The 17,218-nt window shown below is 42.2% G+C and overlaps 1 protein-coding gene across 7 annotated transcripts in view; it reads left to right on the top strand.

Moving 5' to 3' along the window:
- The first annotated feature begins 2,768 nt into the window (after positions 1 to 2,768).
- Positions 2,769 to 17,218, top strand: part of LOC106569924 (protein MTSS 1) — a 55,703-nt gene continuing 41,253 nt past the window's right edge. For 4 of the 7 annotated variants that reach the window (XM_014141666.2, XM_014141667.2, XM_014141668.2 and 1 more), the window contains exons 1-3: positions 2,770 to 3,264; positions 8,567 to 8,628; positions 10,732 to 10,805. In XM_014141666.2, coding sequence (XP_013997141.1) covers positions 3,193 to 3,264; positions 8,567 to 8,628; positions 10,732 to 10,805 — 208 coding nt within the window. In that variant the 5' untranslated portion in view covers positions 2,770 to 3,192. Of the gene's footprint in view, positions 3,265 to 8,566; positions 8,629 to 10,731; positions 10,806 to 17,218 lie in introns of all 7 variants that reach the window. The other 3 variants (XM_014141663.2, XM_014141664.2, XM_014141665.2) reach the window with 1 other exon arrangement.

Raw genomic sequence — 17,218 nt, forward strand, 5'->3', positions numbered from 1 at the left:
AACCACCACTGATTACAAATATAAGTGATCACATATTTCAAATGAGCCTACTAGTTTGACAAATTAGCCTGCTGATGACTATAGCTAGAGGTTTATGGCTCTGTCTGACAGAGTTGTCCCTGGTTCAATCACAATACACATAGTTGTTGGACATGATGTAGGCCAGGGTTCCCCCAAAGTTTTCTGCGACCCCCCACCCCCCCTCCCACCACCAAAAAAACAGTTGAACTGTAACTCAGTAAAATCGTTGAAATTGTTGCATGTTGCGTTTATATTTTGGTTTATACTGAACAAAAATATAAACGCAACATGCAACAATTTCAACGATTTTACTGAGTTACAGTTCATATTAGGATATCAGTCAATTGAAATAAATTAATTAGGCCCTAATCTTTGGATTTTACATGACTGGAAGGGGCGCAGCCATTGGTGGGCCTAGGAGGGCATAGGCCCACCCACTTGGGAGCCAGACCCACCCACTGTGGAGCCAGGCCCAGGCCCAGCCAATCAGAATTAGTTTTTCCCCACAAAAGGGCTTTATTACAGACAGAAGTATTCCTCAGTTTCATCAGCTGTCAGGGTGGCTGGTCTCAGATTCTACTGCAGTTGAAGAAGCCAGAAGTGGACTAGCGTGGTTGCACGTGGTCTGCTGGTTGGACATAAAGCCAAATTCTCTAAAACAAATCAAATCAAATCAAATGTATTTATGTAGCCCTTCTTACATCAGCTGATATCTCAAAGTGCTGTACAGAAACCCAGCCTAAAACCCCAAACAGCAAGCAATGCAGGTGTAGAAGCACAGTGGCTAGGAAAAACTCCCTAGAAAGGCCAAAACCTAGGAAGAAACCTAGAGAGGAACCAGGCTATGAGGGGTGGCCAGTCCTCTTCTGGCTGTGCCGGGTGGAGATTATAACAGCACATGGCCTAGATGTTGAAATGTTCATAAATGACCAGCATGGTCAAATAATAATAATCATAGTAGTTGTCGAGGGTGCAACAAGTCAGTAACACAAGAGTAAGTGTTAGTTGGCTTTTTCATAGCCGATCTTTGAGAGTATCTCGACCGCTCCTGCTGTCTCTAGAGAGTTGAAAACAGCAGGTCTGGGACAGGTAGCACATCCGGTGAATAGGTCAGGGTTCCAGCAGGTCTGGGACAGCAGGTCTGGGACAGGTAGCACGTCCGGCGAACAGGTCAGGGTTCCATAGCTGCAGGCAGAACAGTTGGAACTGGAGCAGCAGCACGGCCAGGTGAACTGGGGACAGCAAGGTGTCATCAAGCCAGGTAGTCCTGAGGCATGGTCCTAGGTCTTAGGTCCTCCGAGAGAGAGAAAGAAAGAAAGAGAAAGAGAGAATTAGAGAGAGCATATTTAAATTCACACAGGACACCGGAAAAGACAAGAGAAATACTCCAGATGTGACAGACTGACCCTAGCCCCCCGACACATAAACTACTGCAGCATAAATACTGGAGGCTGAGACAGGAGGGGTCAGGAGACACTGTGGCCCCATCCAATGAAACCCCCGGACAGAGCCAAACAGGTAGGATATAACCCCACCCACTTTGCCAAAGCACAGCCTCCACACCACTGGAGGGATATCTCCTACCACCAACATACCATCCCGGGACAAGGCCGAGTATAGCCCACAAAGATCTCCGCCACAGCACAGCCCAAGGGGGGGCGCCAACCCAGACAGGAAGACCACGTCAGTGACTCAACCCACTCAAGTGACGCACCCCTCCCAGGGACGGCATGGAAGAACACCAGTAAGCCAGTGACTCAGCCCCCGTAATAGGGGTAGAGGCAGAGAATCCCAGTGGAAAGAGGGGAAACCGGCCAGGCAGAGACAGCAAGGGCCAGCCAGAGACAGCAAACACGATGTTGGAGGTGGCTTATGGTAGAGAAATTAACATTTCATTCTCTGGCAATGGCTCTAGTGGACATTCCTGCTGTCAGTATGCCAAATACAACCTCCCTCAAATCTTGAGACATCTGTGACTTTGTGTTGTGTGACAAAACCGCACATTATAGAATGGCCTTTTATTGCCCCCAGCACAAGGTGCAACCGTGTAATGAATGTTCATGCTGTTTAATCACTTTCTTGATATGCCACACCTGTCAGGTGGATAGATAATCTTGGTAAAGGATATATGCTCACTAACAGAGAGGTAAACAAATTCTGGGATCTTTTATTTCAGTTCATGAAACATGGGCCCAACACTTTACATGTTGCGTTTATATTTTTGTTCAGTATATATCTGTTTTTCTTGGACATAAAATACTGTAAAAACACCAGCAAATCAGCTCCAAGTGATTTTAATTTTGGAAATCTGTTCCAAAGTATTCCCACGCATAACAGAGAGATATAATTTATGTGATTTTATACAAATGTAAGCAAGGTTGAAATTATTATGTTTTAGTCAAATATTATATCTGTCGGGGTTTATTGCGGTCAATTTGCAGTCTACAAATTATTTGTAATTATGTTCCGGCCCCTGAACATCCGCTGAAGAAAAAATCGGCGCACGATTTAATCTACTGTATTTCATGATCCCTGATGTAGGCAGACCTACTATGGGTTAATGACATGTGAAATCTAAATCCCACATGACATCTAAGGACTACTGACTGTATAAGATGTGATATAAAAAGAATGAACTGTTTAGTTTTTTCCACACCCTTTGTATTTTATTATGATCCACTCACCACCATGCATGGAAGTACAGTAGCCTAGGAGGCTACTAGCCTCAAAAGGAGGGGCGACGCGGACGCGCGCTCAAGGTTCGCATGCTCACGCGCATGGGTAAAACACTTGCAATTCGTATGTCAGCTGTGGCAAGAAACTTCATGAACCCTCGACTATGCCGTGAAAGTACTCGAATTGTTTTCGTTTTTATCTCATGTTTTTAAACAACTGGTGTCATATTTGTATTCTTCTTTCAGTATGGTCTTAAACGCAAAAACATGGAATTTATCTCTGTGTGGAAACTAACGTGGGGTTTATGTCTCACCGCTGTTTTGCTTTCCATCGTTCGGGAGTGCTGCATACAGGATACTGCAGCAAGTCTTTGAAAGGATATTTGCCATTATAAGAGACTTTACCATTGCGTTTCTTTTTCAGTCAGTATTGGAGAACAGAATACACATTTTCACTACAGTTTTGGCAAGATAAACAGTCCATACAGTGCTGAAAATGGAGACTGTCATTGAAAGAGAATGCAGTGCACTCGGAGGACTTTTTCAAACAGTGATAGGCGACATGAAGGTAACACCTTGGGGACTTGTGTATTTTAATTTTTATTTAGACTTCGTATGGTATTGTTTGTCTTTTTTATGTTCTATAGAATAATACGTTTTGTTGATATGGCAGTACGTGCCGTTATGTTGACACCTACTGTAATCGGTGTGACATTGACTGTGATAGATAAATGGCATGCAATCACATTTGATGTTGCAGATAACCATAAAAATTCAAAGAGTGGCAGTCTGGGAAATGATTGTGTACAGCCTAGGCTGCATGCTTTGCTAATTGTACATTTAGGCTAGCTATTAAATTGCGCTCACTGAGGGACTGCATAGAATATAGGTCCGTCCGCATGGTGGGTGTGTTCTGATTCATTGACATTGAGCGGCTGCATATAAAAGGCTAAATGATCCGGGATATGGATTAGAATAGAATGCTCTAATCCACGTCAAGCAAGTAGCAGTAAATGCATGTCCTGAAGGTTTGTTTCCCATTGACTCTTGTTCTGAGGAAAGCAAGAAAATATGTGTCACTGTTGAGATCAGGAACTCATTTAGGCTACGCATCTCTTTTATTTAGCTTCCTCATAAAGTCAACAGTTAGAAATGAAATAAGTAATATTTTTGTCACAATGTCATCTCAGAAGGAAGCATGACACTTTGTATTTTCTATGCTTAGCCTATTAATCAGTGATAAAAAAAATAATAATAAGCAGATTGCCGAGAGTGCCCCCAGTCTGCCCCAAAGTGGCAGAGTGCCTATTCACACCTGTTCCCACCTGTTCCTCAGATAACGGAATGCGGGGAAATGGTGGCAGATGACTTCAAAAAGGTGTGAACTGTGAAGTTTTGCTGAGTGCAACAGAGAGCCACCATTTGGGTTTGTGGTAGATACATGTTTGATGTAGGAGAATAGAGTTTTAGATTGGGATTCCAACCAAATGAAAACCATGATGTCCATGATCTGGTTTGAGAAACTTTTGCAAAGCCATGTAATCAAGTCCATTTAACAAAAAATGACTTCTGAGAAATAAAGGGCAGACCGTTTGAGAAATAGGCTACTTTTGTAGATTTTGATGACAACAAATGCTTTTCAATTGTCTAACATTAGGCAGAAATACAGTGCATTCGGAAAGTATTCAGATCTATTCTAAAATTGATTAGTCATGTTTTTCCTCATCAATCTACACACAATACCCCATAATGACAAAGTAAAAACAGGTTTTTAGAAATGATTTCAAATTTATAATAAAAAAAACAGAAATACCTTATTTACATATGTATTCAGACCCTTTGCTATGAGACTCGTAATTGAGCTCAGGTGCATCCGGTTTCAATTGATCATCCTTGAGATGTTTCTACAACTTGATTGGAGTCCACCTGTTGTAAATGTAATTGATTGGACAGGATTTGTAAAGGCACACACCTGTCTATATAAGGTCCCATAGTTGACAGTGCATGTCAGAGCAAAAACCAAGCCATGACGTCGAAGGAATTGTCAGTAGAGCTTCGAGACAGGATTGTGCCGAGGCACAGATCTGTGGAAGGTTACCAAAAAAATGTCTGCGGCATTGAAGGTCCCCAAGAACACAGTGGCCTCCATTCTTCTTAAATGGAAGAAGTTTGGAACCACCAAGACTCTTCCTAGAGATGGCCGCCCAGCCAAACTGAGCAAAAGGGAGAACCTTCCAGAAGGACAACCATCTCTGCAGCACTCCACCAATCAGGCCTTTATGGTAGAGTGGCCAGACGGAAGCCACAGCTCAGTAAAAGGCACATGACAGCCCACTTGGAGTTTGCCAAAAGGGACCTAAAGGACTCTTAGACAATGAGAAACAAGATTCTCTTGTCTGAATGAATCCCAGATGTAACTCTTTGGCCTGAATGCCAAGTGTCACGTCTGGAGGAAACCTGGCACCATCCCTACGGTGAAGCATGGTGGTGGCAGCATCATGCTGTGGGGATGTTTTTCAGCGGCAGGGACTGGGAGACTAGTCAGGATTGAGGCAAAGATGAACAGAGAAAATTACAGAGAGACCCTTGATGAAAACCTGCTCCAGAGCGCTCAGGACCTCAGACTGGGGTGAGGTTCACCTTCCAACAGGACAACGACCCTAAGCACACAGCTAAGATGATGCAGGATTTGCTTCGTGACAAGTCTCTAAATGTCCATGAGTGCCCCAGCCAGAGCCCGGACTTGAACCCGATCTAACATCTCTGGATAGACCTGAAAATAGCTGTGCAGCGACGCTCCCCATCCAACCTGACAGAGCTTGAGAGGATCTGCAGAGAAGAATGGGAGAAACTCCCCAAATACAGGTGTGCCAAGCTTGTAGCGTCATACCTAAGATGACTCAAGGCTGTAATCACTGCCGAAGGTGCTTTAACAAAGTACAGAGTAAAGAGTCTGAATACTTATGTAAATGTGATATTTACATTTTAAATTTTTTATACATTTGCTAAATTAAATAAACTGTTTTTGCTTTGTCCTTATGGGGTATTGTGTGTAGATTGAAGGGGAATTTTTTTTGGAATCCATTTTAGAATAAGAATATGTAACATAATGTAGAAAAAGTCAAGGTGTCTGAATACTTTCCACTGTATGTTCGTTCATGATAGCCTTCTACAGCCATTTCAGACATGTTTCTCTGGACCTGTGTAATAAACTCTTTTCGTAGGTGGAGGGCTTTTCCAAAGGGCACCGTGAATTACACTCTTGTCTGCTGGCTCATGTTTACATGTGTGGGTGGGGATTGTCTATGTGTGCCTATATTTGCTCGCCAATATTTGTGCTTAAATTGAATCAGCGTGCTGGTTGGTGTGTGTGTGAGTGTTAATACATAATTTAGATACTGTTAACACATCTCTTTTTGTGTTAGCAGACATACTACCATTCATTTGGTAAACTGGAACCAATTTTCCATGCTTTTTCTAAGCTCCAAACGTGTTTTAAATGGAGTATAAAAACTGCAGTATGAATGACAAAAATCATGGAATTCAGTGCTAATTGAATAATGTCAGAATATAAAGGTTCTATAAAGGTTGACATTTAGGTCATCTGAACATAGGGGCTGGTTTCTGGACACAAATTAAGCCTATTCCATGACTAAAATACATAAGCTACTCAATGGAGAGTCTAGGACTATTTTTAGTCTAGGACTAGGTTTAAAACGTGTCTGGGAAACCAGCCCATAATATGATACGATACAATATACTTTATTGTCCATTTACATGGAAATTCATCTTTTGATGTCAGCATGCAAATACACATGCAAATACATACATGCAATACGGAAAACTAGAACGTTAATACACAAGTCACACATGAACATTTCCACATATTCAAAGTCTCTGCAGCATACTGTGCATTGGGTCAACATCTGTCCTATGTCCCACTGTTCAGCAGCCTGATGGAATTAAACTTTCCCTGCTCCTATTCTTACTGAACAGTGGGGACCCTTAATCTCTTTCCGGAGGGCAGCAACTCAAAATGTTTTATTCTCTATTACCCATTCAATGTATACATGTTTGAGCACCATTTCATTATTAATCTGTTGGCTCGAGGTTGAAGGTAATGCTATTGAGAGCACTGGATGAAGGCCTACTTTGGTTTATTAATCAGTATTTGATGGGTCATCATAATCACTCTGGCTAAAATAATCCTCTCACTGGGGGGGGATGAAATTACTAGATGAACTATAGAACTGAAATGGATAGAAGAGACACAAAGCAGAGCTCTAGGGTTTATGACCATAAATTGATTGATCCATGAGAAGTCTTGTTGAATATGGAGCCATGTTCTTTCTACCCATTTCATTTCTGAGATGAGCACCATGCATCAGAAGTGCCTGAATCAAAGCCTGATCTTTTTGTTTGCATGCATTTAAATTCACTGCGTTTATACAGTCATTGCATTGAATCTGAAATGCCATTTGCGACGCTAAAATGATGATCTCTCAGTAGGAAATCAACACATACTGTAGAAGCCATATTAAGTGGATGGCATGGCGAATTCATGCAGTGCATATTTCATGGTATTCCTCGCCCAGTGATGTAAATGATGTCGGCGGGTGCCAGGGAGATTGAAGTGCAGCGTCATTGCCTCAGTCCTGTTGTCACGGTAACCACAGTGGAGGGCTAGTGCTGTGGAGGAACAAAAGGGGCCTGAGTGGGGCGCTGAGAGACGGCAGACGTCACACGTATTACTCCTCTCCGGGGGGTTGGGCTAGGGCACTATCAATCACTCAAGAAATATCACCTTGACAACGACAAGTCTGACGGTGTTCTATCTGGTTAACCCCACTGCCCCGTAATCTGATTGTCCGGCCCCATTATCAACTCATGGTTGCTATCCTGTCCGATCACAGTAAAAAGGCCTATAGTAAGCATTACCTGGTGTGTTTTCTATGTTTAAAACAGTAGGGTTGGGGGCAGTTATTTGAATAATTCAGAAAATGAATTGAAATGCTGATCTTGAATCTAAAATTCGCCATGTTCATGTATTACTCAAAGAGTGGAGGAAATTGAGCTGGAATTGAATTAACCCACCTAAGTGGTTTAACCCCTGTCGTCCTGTGCAGATCTCTTCATCAGTCATGGATACACATACGTGCGTTCGCACACACATACACACACCTAAGAAGACACGTGTGTTTGCCCACTCAGCGAGCATGTCACCCCAGATAGAGGTCGTTCGTTACCTGTTGACCTCCACAGCCTTCCAGCTGTAATGAGGCCTTGTTAGCTTGACCCAGACTGCCCTGGTGAGATGTTTTCTACATGCCCCCCCAGACCATAGCTGGCTAGCTACCGCTCTGGCCTTTCACCACCACAGCCCTGCATTTAGATGTTAGAGGCCTGGGAAGAGAAGACTATGCGCTTCAACTGGAGGCCAACAGGTCTTTAAACAGGCAGGCTAACCTACTGTCAACCTCTGCGATGATGAAAAACTAAGAGAAGCGTCTTGAAGGCTTCTTATGATGTTTGAAGTCTATTCCACTTTTTAGAACTCTTCGGTTTACTGTAGTTCAACTTCGCTCATGGTAGCCTACATTCTCAACAGAGATACCGCAATGCAGTACTGGGACTTTGAATTGAACCCAATTTGATTCTTACTGTATCATATGCCTGCGGGCTATTGTTTACGTACAGTGAGAGTGGGGTCTACAATCTCAGTATGGGTCTATGGATTCACTTTATTGATCTCTCCCATTGTTGCTCTTTTATCAGAGATTTGCTCTGATATGCGCTTGCGGACATGTTGCATTTAAGTGTGTTTGTGTGTGTACGCTTCATCCTCACACTTTCTCCTTTTATCTCCTCAGAGCAGTTACCCAGTGTGGGATGACTTCATCAGCAAGGCCGGGAAGCTACAATCACAGCTCAGGTAAACAAACAAACAAACACATACTGTGTGTCTCTATTTTTCCAAATACACACACGCATGCACACACACACTCCATTTACCCAACCTCCTCATAAGAAAACCAATCCCTCTTCAAATGTTCTTCGTTATCTGTTTAGAAGATTGTCACACACACCCCAGCCTGGTCTTGTCAGTGTGTTTCTGGATCATTGGGCTTGGCACCGGCTTACAGTTGTGCACAGTCACAGCTGAAGGTCATGCGAGTGAAAAAATAAATTAACCTTTCATCAACTTAGATTAATGATCAAATCATAAAGTCATTATCTCAGCACGCTAGATCAGCGCAGCGCTCCAGAAGCTTTTATTATAACCCAGGGTTACACTGGGTTAACCCGAGGAAAAACGTCTCTACTTCGTCGTCCCGCTGAGGTGTTGTGGGAAAAAAGTGTTCCTGAGAAATCCTACCATTTACTCTCCACAGGTAGAGAAAAATATTACAAACAGTACATGCATTTTTCTAGTTTTCTAGTTGCATATTCTTAAGCTCTTTCTCACCACATGGTACATTTTTTATTAGTTATTTTTTTATTTAACCTTTATTTAACTAGGCAAGGCAATTAAGAACAAATTCTTATTTACAATGACGGCCTACCCTGGCCAAACCCGGACGACGCTGGGCCAACTGTGCGCCGCCCTATGGGACTCCCGATCACAGCCAGATGTGATACAGCCTGGATTCAAACCAGGGACATAGGTGACGCCTCTTGCGCTGAGATGCAGTGCCTTAGACCGCTGCGCCACTCGGGAGCCCAAAAATGGTGTGTCTACAATATCTTGTGTGTGAAGCCATTTTTTTGCATCTGTGTACTGCACCATGCATGTACGTGCTTACGTGACAAACACCTCTGCAATCTAAAACAGTAGCAGTGCACCAACTACATGTGAAAGGAAGTCAGTTCCGGTGTGCCAAAGGGCAGATGTCCAAACACTCTGCAGTTCCAATTGTGTGCGATCTAGTCTGGATGTTTTCCTAACATTGCTTTAAAGGAGAATTTTGATTTTTTAAATGGCATCTAATAGAAGGGTCCAGACCCTTTTTTGGCGATTCACTTCCTCATCCTCGTTGTGCAGTACGGGGGTTCTGAAAAAAACATGAATAAATGCTCCAAAAACACCCACATATGTCCTTTTTAGTTTCTCAAAAACAAGTGTCTGGACCCTTCTACAACTTGCCATTTACATCAACAATTTTAATTGGGTGTAAATAAAACCTAAATTATTTTTTAAATACCTCATCTGAATGTAGAGTATACAAGCCTACTCTTTAGGTTACCGTGCTCTGCTTTAAATAACTAAGAATGCATGCCTCCACTTAGCCTTGTGTTTTTCTGAGCTCAAGTTAGTCATTACTTCATTAAGAATGAGAGAAAAGCAACCTTTCGATTGCACATTCTACAAAAGAGTACCATCATGCAACATGTGGCTTAGTTGCATTTCCTGAAATGATTTATGACATCAAATTGGATGATGATACCTTGCCTACCTACTGAATTCAATTTCAGCTTAGTTTCTTGTCAACAAAGGTCAGTCTCTACTTGATACAATTTCAAGGAGGTCTGGAACAGACAATTTACTAATGGATTTGTTTCTCTGGCTGCATGATAAACTCAAAATGCAGAAATGCAAGGGCATAGAGGTAAAAATGCCTCAACAATAATCTAGGTTAAATCTACCGTGACCCCTTTATCCACACTTTTGTACCCCCATGCAGTGTGGTTGCTTTTGGTTACCACCTAAGGGGGTTTGAAATCGTGTAAATATGGGGATGGTTGAAGGTTAACATTTTCATATTGTTGGATGGTGAATACAAAAAGGGGGAATCCAGTTGGATTCAACAGAACTAGATGGAGGGACCCACCCCACCTATACAATTGTAGGGGAAACACTGACCCAACCATGACCAGACTACTAACCCTTTCCCTGAGCATATTGGGCAACTAGTGAAGTGATTCAAACCGTGGTAAATATGAGTGTTGTATGGTTGTTGGCCTATATTGTACATATGGTATGTTCTGCTGTCAATAACAATCAGAATGGTGACCAGCTGTGTCTGTCATCTTCCAGGACAACAGTTGTCGCGGTAGCCGCCTTCCTGGACGCCTTTCAGAAAGTGGCTGATCTGGCAACCGGCAGCAGAGGTAAGCAGATGTGCCTCATAGCCGGGGGGCTATGAAGTGTGTGTGGTTTGGAGGGCGAATGGCAGTGGGGTATTTGTGGGGGCTGGTTGTGATGCTACGGACACATATTGCCAGAGGAAATCATGTTTTCTCCATGTTGCTGTTGTAGTCTTTCATGTTCTATACATGTATAAGAGTCTGGTTGTCTTGATCATTTAGAATGATTTCCAAAGATCCACATCACAGTAATGTATATGTCCCTCTTTAGCCAGCTCTCTGCTTAGCCTTTCATTTGGATTTCAAATAGCCACTAATAGTCATGCTCACTCACCCTCCTGTTAACCTTTTAACCTCTAACCTGACATGCTGGCACACACTTGAACCCTGAGCTGGCCACATCATTGATGGATGCATGTACAGTATATCCATGTCTTGGAAACTGAAGTGTACATACCCAGTATCCTAATACACTATGGAAGCGTCTTCGTCAACAAACAGCTAAATGTCAACATAACTGGAGCTGCCTTATCATTTCTGAAGGCATGATACTACCTAGCTGACGATGTGAGGAATATTTTGGCCATACACACTTTTATGTGGAAATAGTTAGCGTATTGCATTTATGACAGCCTTACGAATGCTATATGAATGTCTTCTTAAGGAGTAGACTGGCTCACCTTCAACAATCTGAACTGTCAAGCTTCCATCAGCAGGAATTGGGGTTATAATGTGGTTGACAGAGTGATTGTAACATGCAGGAAGGGGTGGTTTGTGGTTAGGTCAGGGTTGGTCTGTCTGCCCACTACAGAGCCCTGTCATGATCACTGACTGTCACAGTGACAAAGTGAGCCACAATCAGGCAGTCACTCATCACTTAGCTAATTTAAGGGCTAGTAGGTCAGTGGAGCGTTGTCATGTAATGTGAAGGGTGTCACATCTTAAATTGGTTCCTAGAACTGTCATGTTCCCTCAAACGCTTGAAGTTTTTCCAGTGTAAACACGAGAAGATGGTTCAAAAACACGACCGCACCTTCCTGGGCGGTTGAACCGCGAACTGTGGTTGTCGTCGCTTCTGTGACGGTGCAGGTTTGTTTTTGAGACCACTTTTATGTGTTGAGACTGAGCACCCCAAGAGAGGGTTTACAGTTGAAGTCGACAGAGAGTGCATGTCCTGAATAGAATGGACTTCCTTTGGAGACTTTTGTCACTTTAAGTGGTATGGTGGGATATACGACAATGGACAGAGTGAAGTGTGAATGGTGACCTCCTTTTCCACTCCTCTCCTTTTTCTCCCTCCTTTCTCTGTCAGAGTCAAGGCTGTTTCAATAACATGTAGACTCATACCCACAGCGATTACCAAGAGTTTAGGCCATAACAAAGGAAATGCATTGGCCTATATTATCAATATGTAAAATAAATAATTTCATTATTAAAACCCCTCTGATTCTTCAGTAATATGATCTCATCCCTTCCAATCCAAATACATGCTTTTCAATACCTCACTCACTTTATTCAGTCCTATAATGTTTATTGGTTCTGGCTGCCATAGATTTAGTTTAATCCTACATAAGCTACATAACCCTATTTATACATGTCCACGTATTTCTATCCTCTGCTGTATATTATCACAGCTAGTCAGTCAGACGCTCACAAGTCAAAGGCCACAGTTGGAGGCCTTTCAACACAAAGGATGAAAGGTCAACATCTGACGATACCTTTCAACTGTGTAGGTGTATGGGAATATCAACCCAGCGCAGGGAGGAGTCACAGTGGAAATAGCCACCAGTAATAAATAAAAGCATTTTCTTATACTGAGCAACTCAATCCAGTTTGTCTATGTGATTTCTTTCAAAAACAGTTTTATAATAGGCTATTGTAAATCTATTATATAGTTTTGCCTAGGAGACAGATTCTGAACTGGTGGTTCAAGAAAAGGTTTTGAATGTGTCACGGTTTTCTGAGTAAAAATGACAAACTAGGTAGGAAGTGTGTAGAAATTGAATTTACATTTTTTTATAATTTAATCTCTGAACAATTTCTCTTCAATCACAGTATTTTCAAAATAGAGCTATTGTATTTGCAGCACTGTTTTGGTTGATTTTGTGGTCTTTGGTTTATTAACATTCTTCGTCAAGAATATGGGCAAAATTGTATTATTGACAATGAAAGAGGTGGGAATGTTGTTCCCTTGTCATATAATATCAATATAGCATAAAGAATTGTTTTCCAGATTGCATTTAGGACATTTCTTTTTTGCGATGTGAATTTTGGGTCGCGACTGAGACAACCTGGTTCAATTTGGGTCCCGAGGCAAAACCAGTTGAGAACCACTGGCCTAGGAGAGTAGGTTGAAGAATGAGATTGTCTGCCACAGCGTAGTCCGAATGTGTAATCAGCATGTGTATGTTTACAGATGTCTTTGTTGTACGATAGGTCCGTCTTTGCTCCATGTCAACAGGCATTGTCATATAGACATGAAAATGTCATTATGGCAGGTTCCATAGATGCGTCACACTGCACCGTGATTAGCCATTGGCTGTCTTTGTGTGCGAGTCCCTAGACAGGGGAGATAGACTGTGTAGGGAGGGCCATTTTTCAATCTAAAGTGGAGTACACCTAAAATAGCAGAGCTTTGCCCTCCTTTTTCATTACTCGGTCTGACTGCCTGGGTGTGGTGTGAGACAGGCCGTATTATGACCACGTACGGTCAGGGTGGTGACCACGGTCAGGGCCCAACACAACGTCCAGTCACGGCTTTGTTTATGGGACACACAGGGCCACTAATGTTTGTCTTCTTTGTGCCCTTTTATTTGTGCCTTATGCGTCTTACAGGGTAATTTGTTCCAATGCGTGTTACCTATTATCCACTTACGCAGTCACACAGCCTTTGAGTAACTATAAGGTTCCTAAAGGATAGGCCTACAATTGTCAGTGCCCAGCCCAGATTGTCTAAACTACCAGTTTAAACAGTCACACTACTCAAGTCCACACCTCTATCCTTTATCCTTAATCCAGGATGAACACTCCTTTAGTAAACTACGCTATGCCCCCACCTCATTTTCATATTTATCTGCGTCTCAAAGAGGCCGTCACGAGCGGGTGGCCGTATCTGCTTGGCTCCTGTCCTGTCCATCCACACAGCAGCTAGTCACAGCCAGACCGGTGCTCATGGCAACAAGTATGGAAATCGGGAGGGCTGGTCCCACCTCTGGAGCCATGCTGCAGGAGTACTTAGCAGCTCAGCAGTGGGATGCAGCATAAGCAATAGAAGTAGACCATTATGAAGTGCAGTGTATGACATAAGTGTGTTATGACACCTGACATAGGACTTTGTTTATGTTGATGAGCCCTTGTTCAGTGTGATGGAAATGTGATTTCAATTTCCAATGGATCTGAACACCGAGGTTTGTGAAGGTGATGATTGCTTGCACCAGATCATGTGATAAGCCCTTTGTGTTATTTAATGGACATTTGGCACTCAAATCGAATGCTAAGTGCACCATAGAACTAGAAGTTACAGAACAGTCATCACTTCCAAAAGCACGTATTAAACACATGTTTGCTACTCTAGCACACTCACATTTGAAATGTCAGTTTGTATGCAACAAGCATTCAACAGCTAAATCTGTCCTACTTCCTCTGACGCAGCACTGCTAATGTCTTTATATGAAAATCTGGAGACACAGTCATTCTGCCTGCTCTATTTCTATATCCACCTATTTGCTATGTACTGTGTGGGTGTGGTTGCCATGGCGCCCCACTGCCAGGAAGGATTCCTTTCTTGAATGGCTCGGGGTGTTGTGGCAGCAGCCGCGCCAGATGTCAGCAACCATTCTGTGTTGCCTTTTGAGAGGTTTAGATCATGTAGGTAAAAAAGGCTAGCCTGGTCCCAGATCTGTTTGTGCTGCCTTGCCAGCTCATACATGTGAAAAAGACTATAGGAGTGGCCAAGACAGCACAAAGACAGTGGCGTAGCGAAGTTTTGTAGGACTCCCTGCAAGGTCCGAGCAAAGCCCCCCATGGGGCAGAGGGAAAACTGTGAAGTATTATAGCTTATTTCATGCTATTTTAAACATTTTGCCTGGCTGAGAGAAAATGTTGCTGTTTTAGAGCTTAGAGATTCTTGAAAGATGGAACAATCTCAACTTTTTCCCCACAAATATTATTCTTAATATTATCAAAATGTTAGCTTATACTTTGGTATATCAAAATATATAATTTATCACACCATGTAAAGGAACAACTTCCTAATAATAATAATAATAATTATTATTAATATTTGAACACTCTTAAATGCTCCAGGGTTACAATATTTTGAGTCCATCAGAGTTGACAACAGATACGGAAAACAGACATTTTTTACTCCAAAAATCAAAGTTCAATACAAACATTTGTAAAATATGGGAAATTATTCACCAATTATTCATTTGAAAATCCCCAATAAAAATACAACCATTTTATCAAATCTTTTAGCACTCTGACGGAGTTGACGTTAGACAAAAATCTGACAGAGTTTATGTTTTACGGAGACAAAAATGTCTGTTTTCTTCTTCATTCAAGTGGTATACACAGTAGCAATTGAATTGCTTTGTGGCTCTAAAGCGTAATTAAAAGTAACATATTTTAACCAAAATGAATATTCTGTCAGGCAGACAGATTAGGATTGTGACCATGGTGATTTCAATATTGTTTGTTTAAATCTATCAAAGCTAGAGAACTTTACAGACCATGAGTGGTCTTGTTGCACTACATGTAATGAGGACATGAATAAGGGGTCCTTATGGTATAGCTGACCCTGCTCATTCCTGATTCATTTAGGATTTTAGACAAATCTGACAGAGTTGACCAAATCTCGGGACACATCTTTTAGGAATCACAGTTTTGAGAAATATTCTTTCAAGTCACAGAGGGCTATTGCAAGAAACTAGATAAGATCATTTTCAGTTAATATCCATTATTGCCACTTTTTAGAATTTTAGTAACAGAGGTGAAAGGGTTTGATGATTCACTAAGATATGTACTATAAGATCAGGGGGTGTGGAGAAATTACTGTTGCAGCAGGACTTGCATTAACGTCACATGCAGTGGTTCAGTTTGAAGGGAATGGAGTTCCACCTCCTTAGGTTTAGAGACAACCGTTAAAAATGGTAATTGGAAAAACAAGGCCTACTGAGAATATGAAAATGTGAATATCCACATCAAACCATATGCTATGCCCTAACTGATGATTGTAAAATGTACTACAACATACATAAAACCTTCAGACAGATTATATGTAGTTATTATTTAGATCAATTGGTGGCCCACAGTTTCAACACCGGCCCATAAGCTGATTTGATGTGGCCGGCCAAGGCCTTTTTGTTTATGTCCCCTGGAGGACATGCAAGTGGGCAGATCACCGGAGGATGCACAGTGAGTGGTCCCCACACAGACAGAAGGACAGGCGTGCCAGTCAGTGGGAAAGGCCTCGGTGCCGTCAACTGTACAGATGGACTCCTTTGGCAGCTTCTGCTTTTATGATCTCATCTCTGCAAAAAAGAGAGATCAAATTTACTGCATCGCGCAAGACAAAGCGTTGTTATAATCTCAAGAGATTTCCAGTGCAAATTTTCACTGTAAAGGGGTAGATTTGTTGAATTGTTTGTGCTAGTGCAAAGGTAGAACCAATTATTGTCCAAAGGGTTAATCAAAGGGTTTACTATAATATCAAAGGCTTACTAAGGGAATGCCGGAGACCTAAAGGTAAAATGTAAGTAGAGGCAACTTGATGTTTTAGCTTTGTGCTTTGTTTTTGTTCATTTTTTTTAGGCCCTTTTGAAAATATCTGTGCAAATTTTGACCAGGTAAATCACATACTGAACTCAGCAAAAAAAGAAACGCCCTCTCACTGTCAACTGCGTTTATTTTCAGCAAACTTAACATGTAAATATTTGAATGAACATAACAAGATTCAACAACTGAGACATAAACTGAACAAGTTCCACAGACATGTGACTAACAGAAATGGAATAATGTGTCCCTGAACAAAGGGGGGGGGTCAAAATCAAAAGTAACAGTCAGTATCTGGTCTGAACACCAGCTGCATTAAGTACTGCAGTGCATCTCCTCCTCATGGACTGCACCAGATTTGCCAGTTCTTGCTGTGTGATGTTACCCCACTCTTCCACAAAGGCACCTGCAAGTTCCCGGACATTTCTAGGGGGAATGGCCCTAGCCCTCACCCCACGATCCAACAGGTCCCAGATGTGCTCAATGGGATTGAGATCCGGGCTCTTCGCTGGCCATGGTAGAACACTGATATTCCTGTCTTGCAGGAAATCACGCACAGAACGAGCAGTATGGCTGATGGCATTGTCATGCTGGAGGGTCATGTCAGGATGAGCCTGCAGGAAGGGTACCACATGAGGGAGGAGGATGTCTTCCCTGTAACGCAT

Source organism: Salmo salar, chromosome ssa14 (genome assembly GCF_905237065.1).
Source record: "Salmo salar chromosome ssa14, Ssal_v3.1, whole genome shotgun sequence".
NCBI lineage: Eukaryota > Metazoa > Chordata > Actinopteri > Salmoniformes > Salmonidae > Salmo > Salmo salar.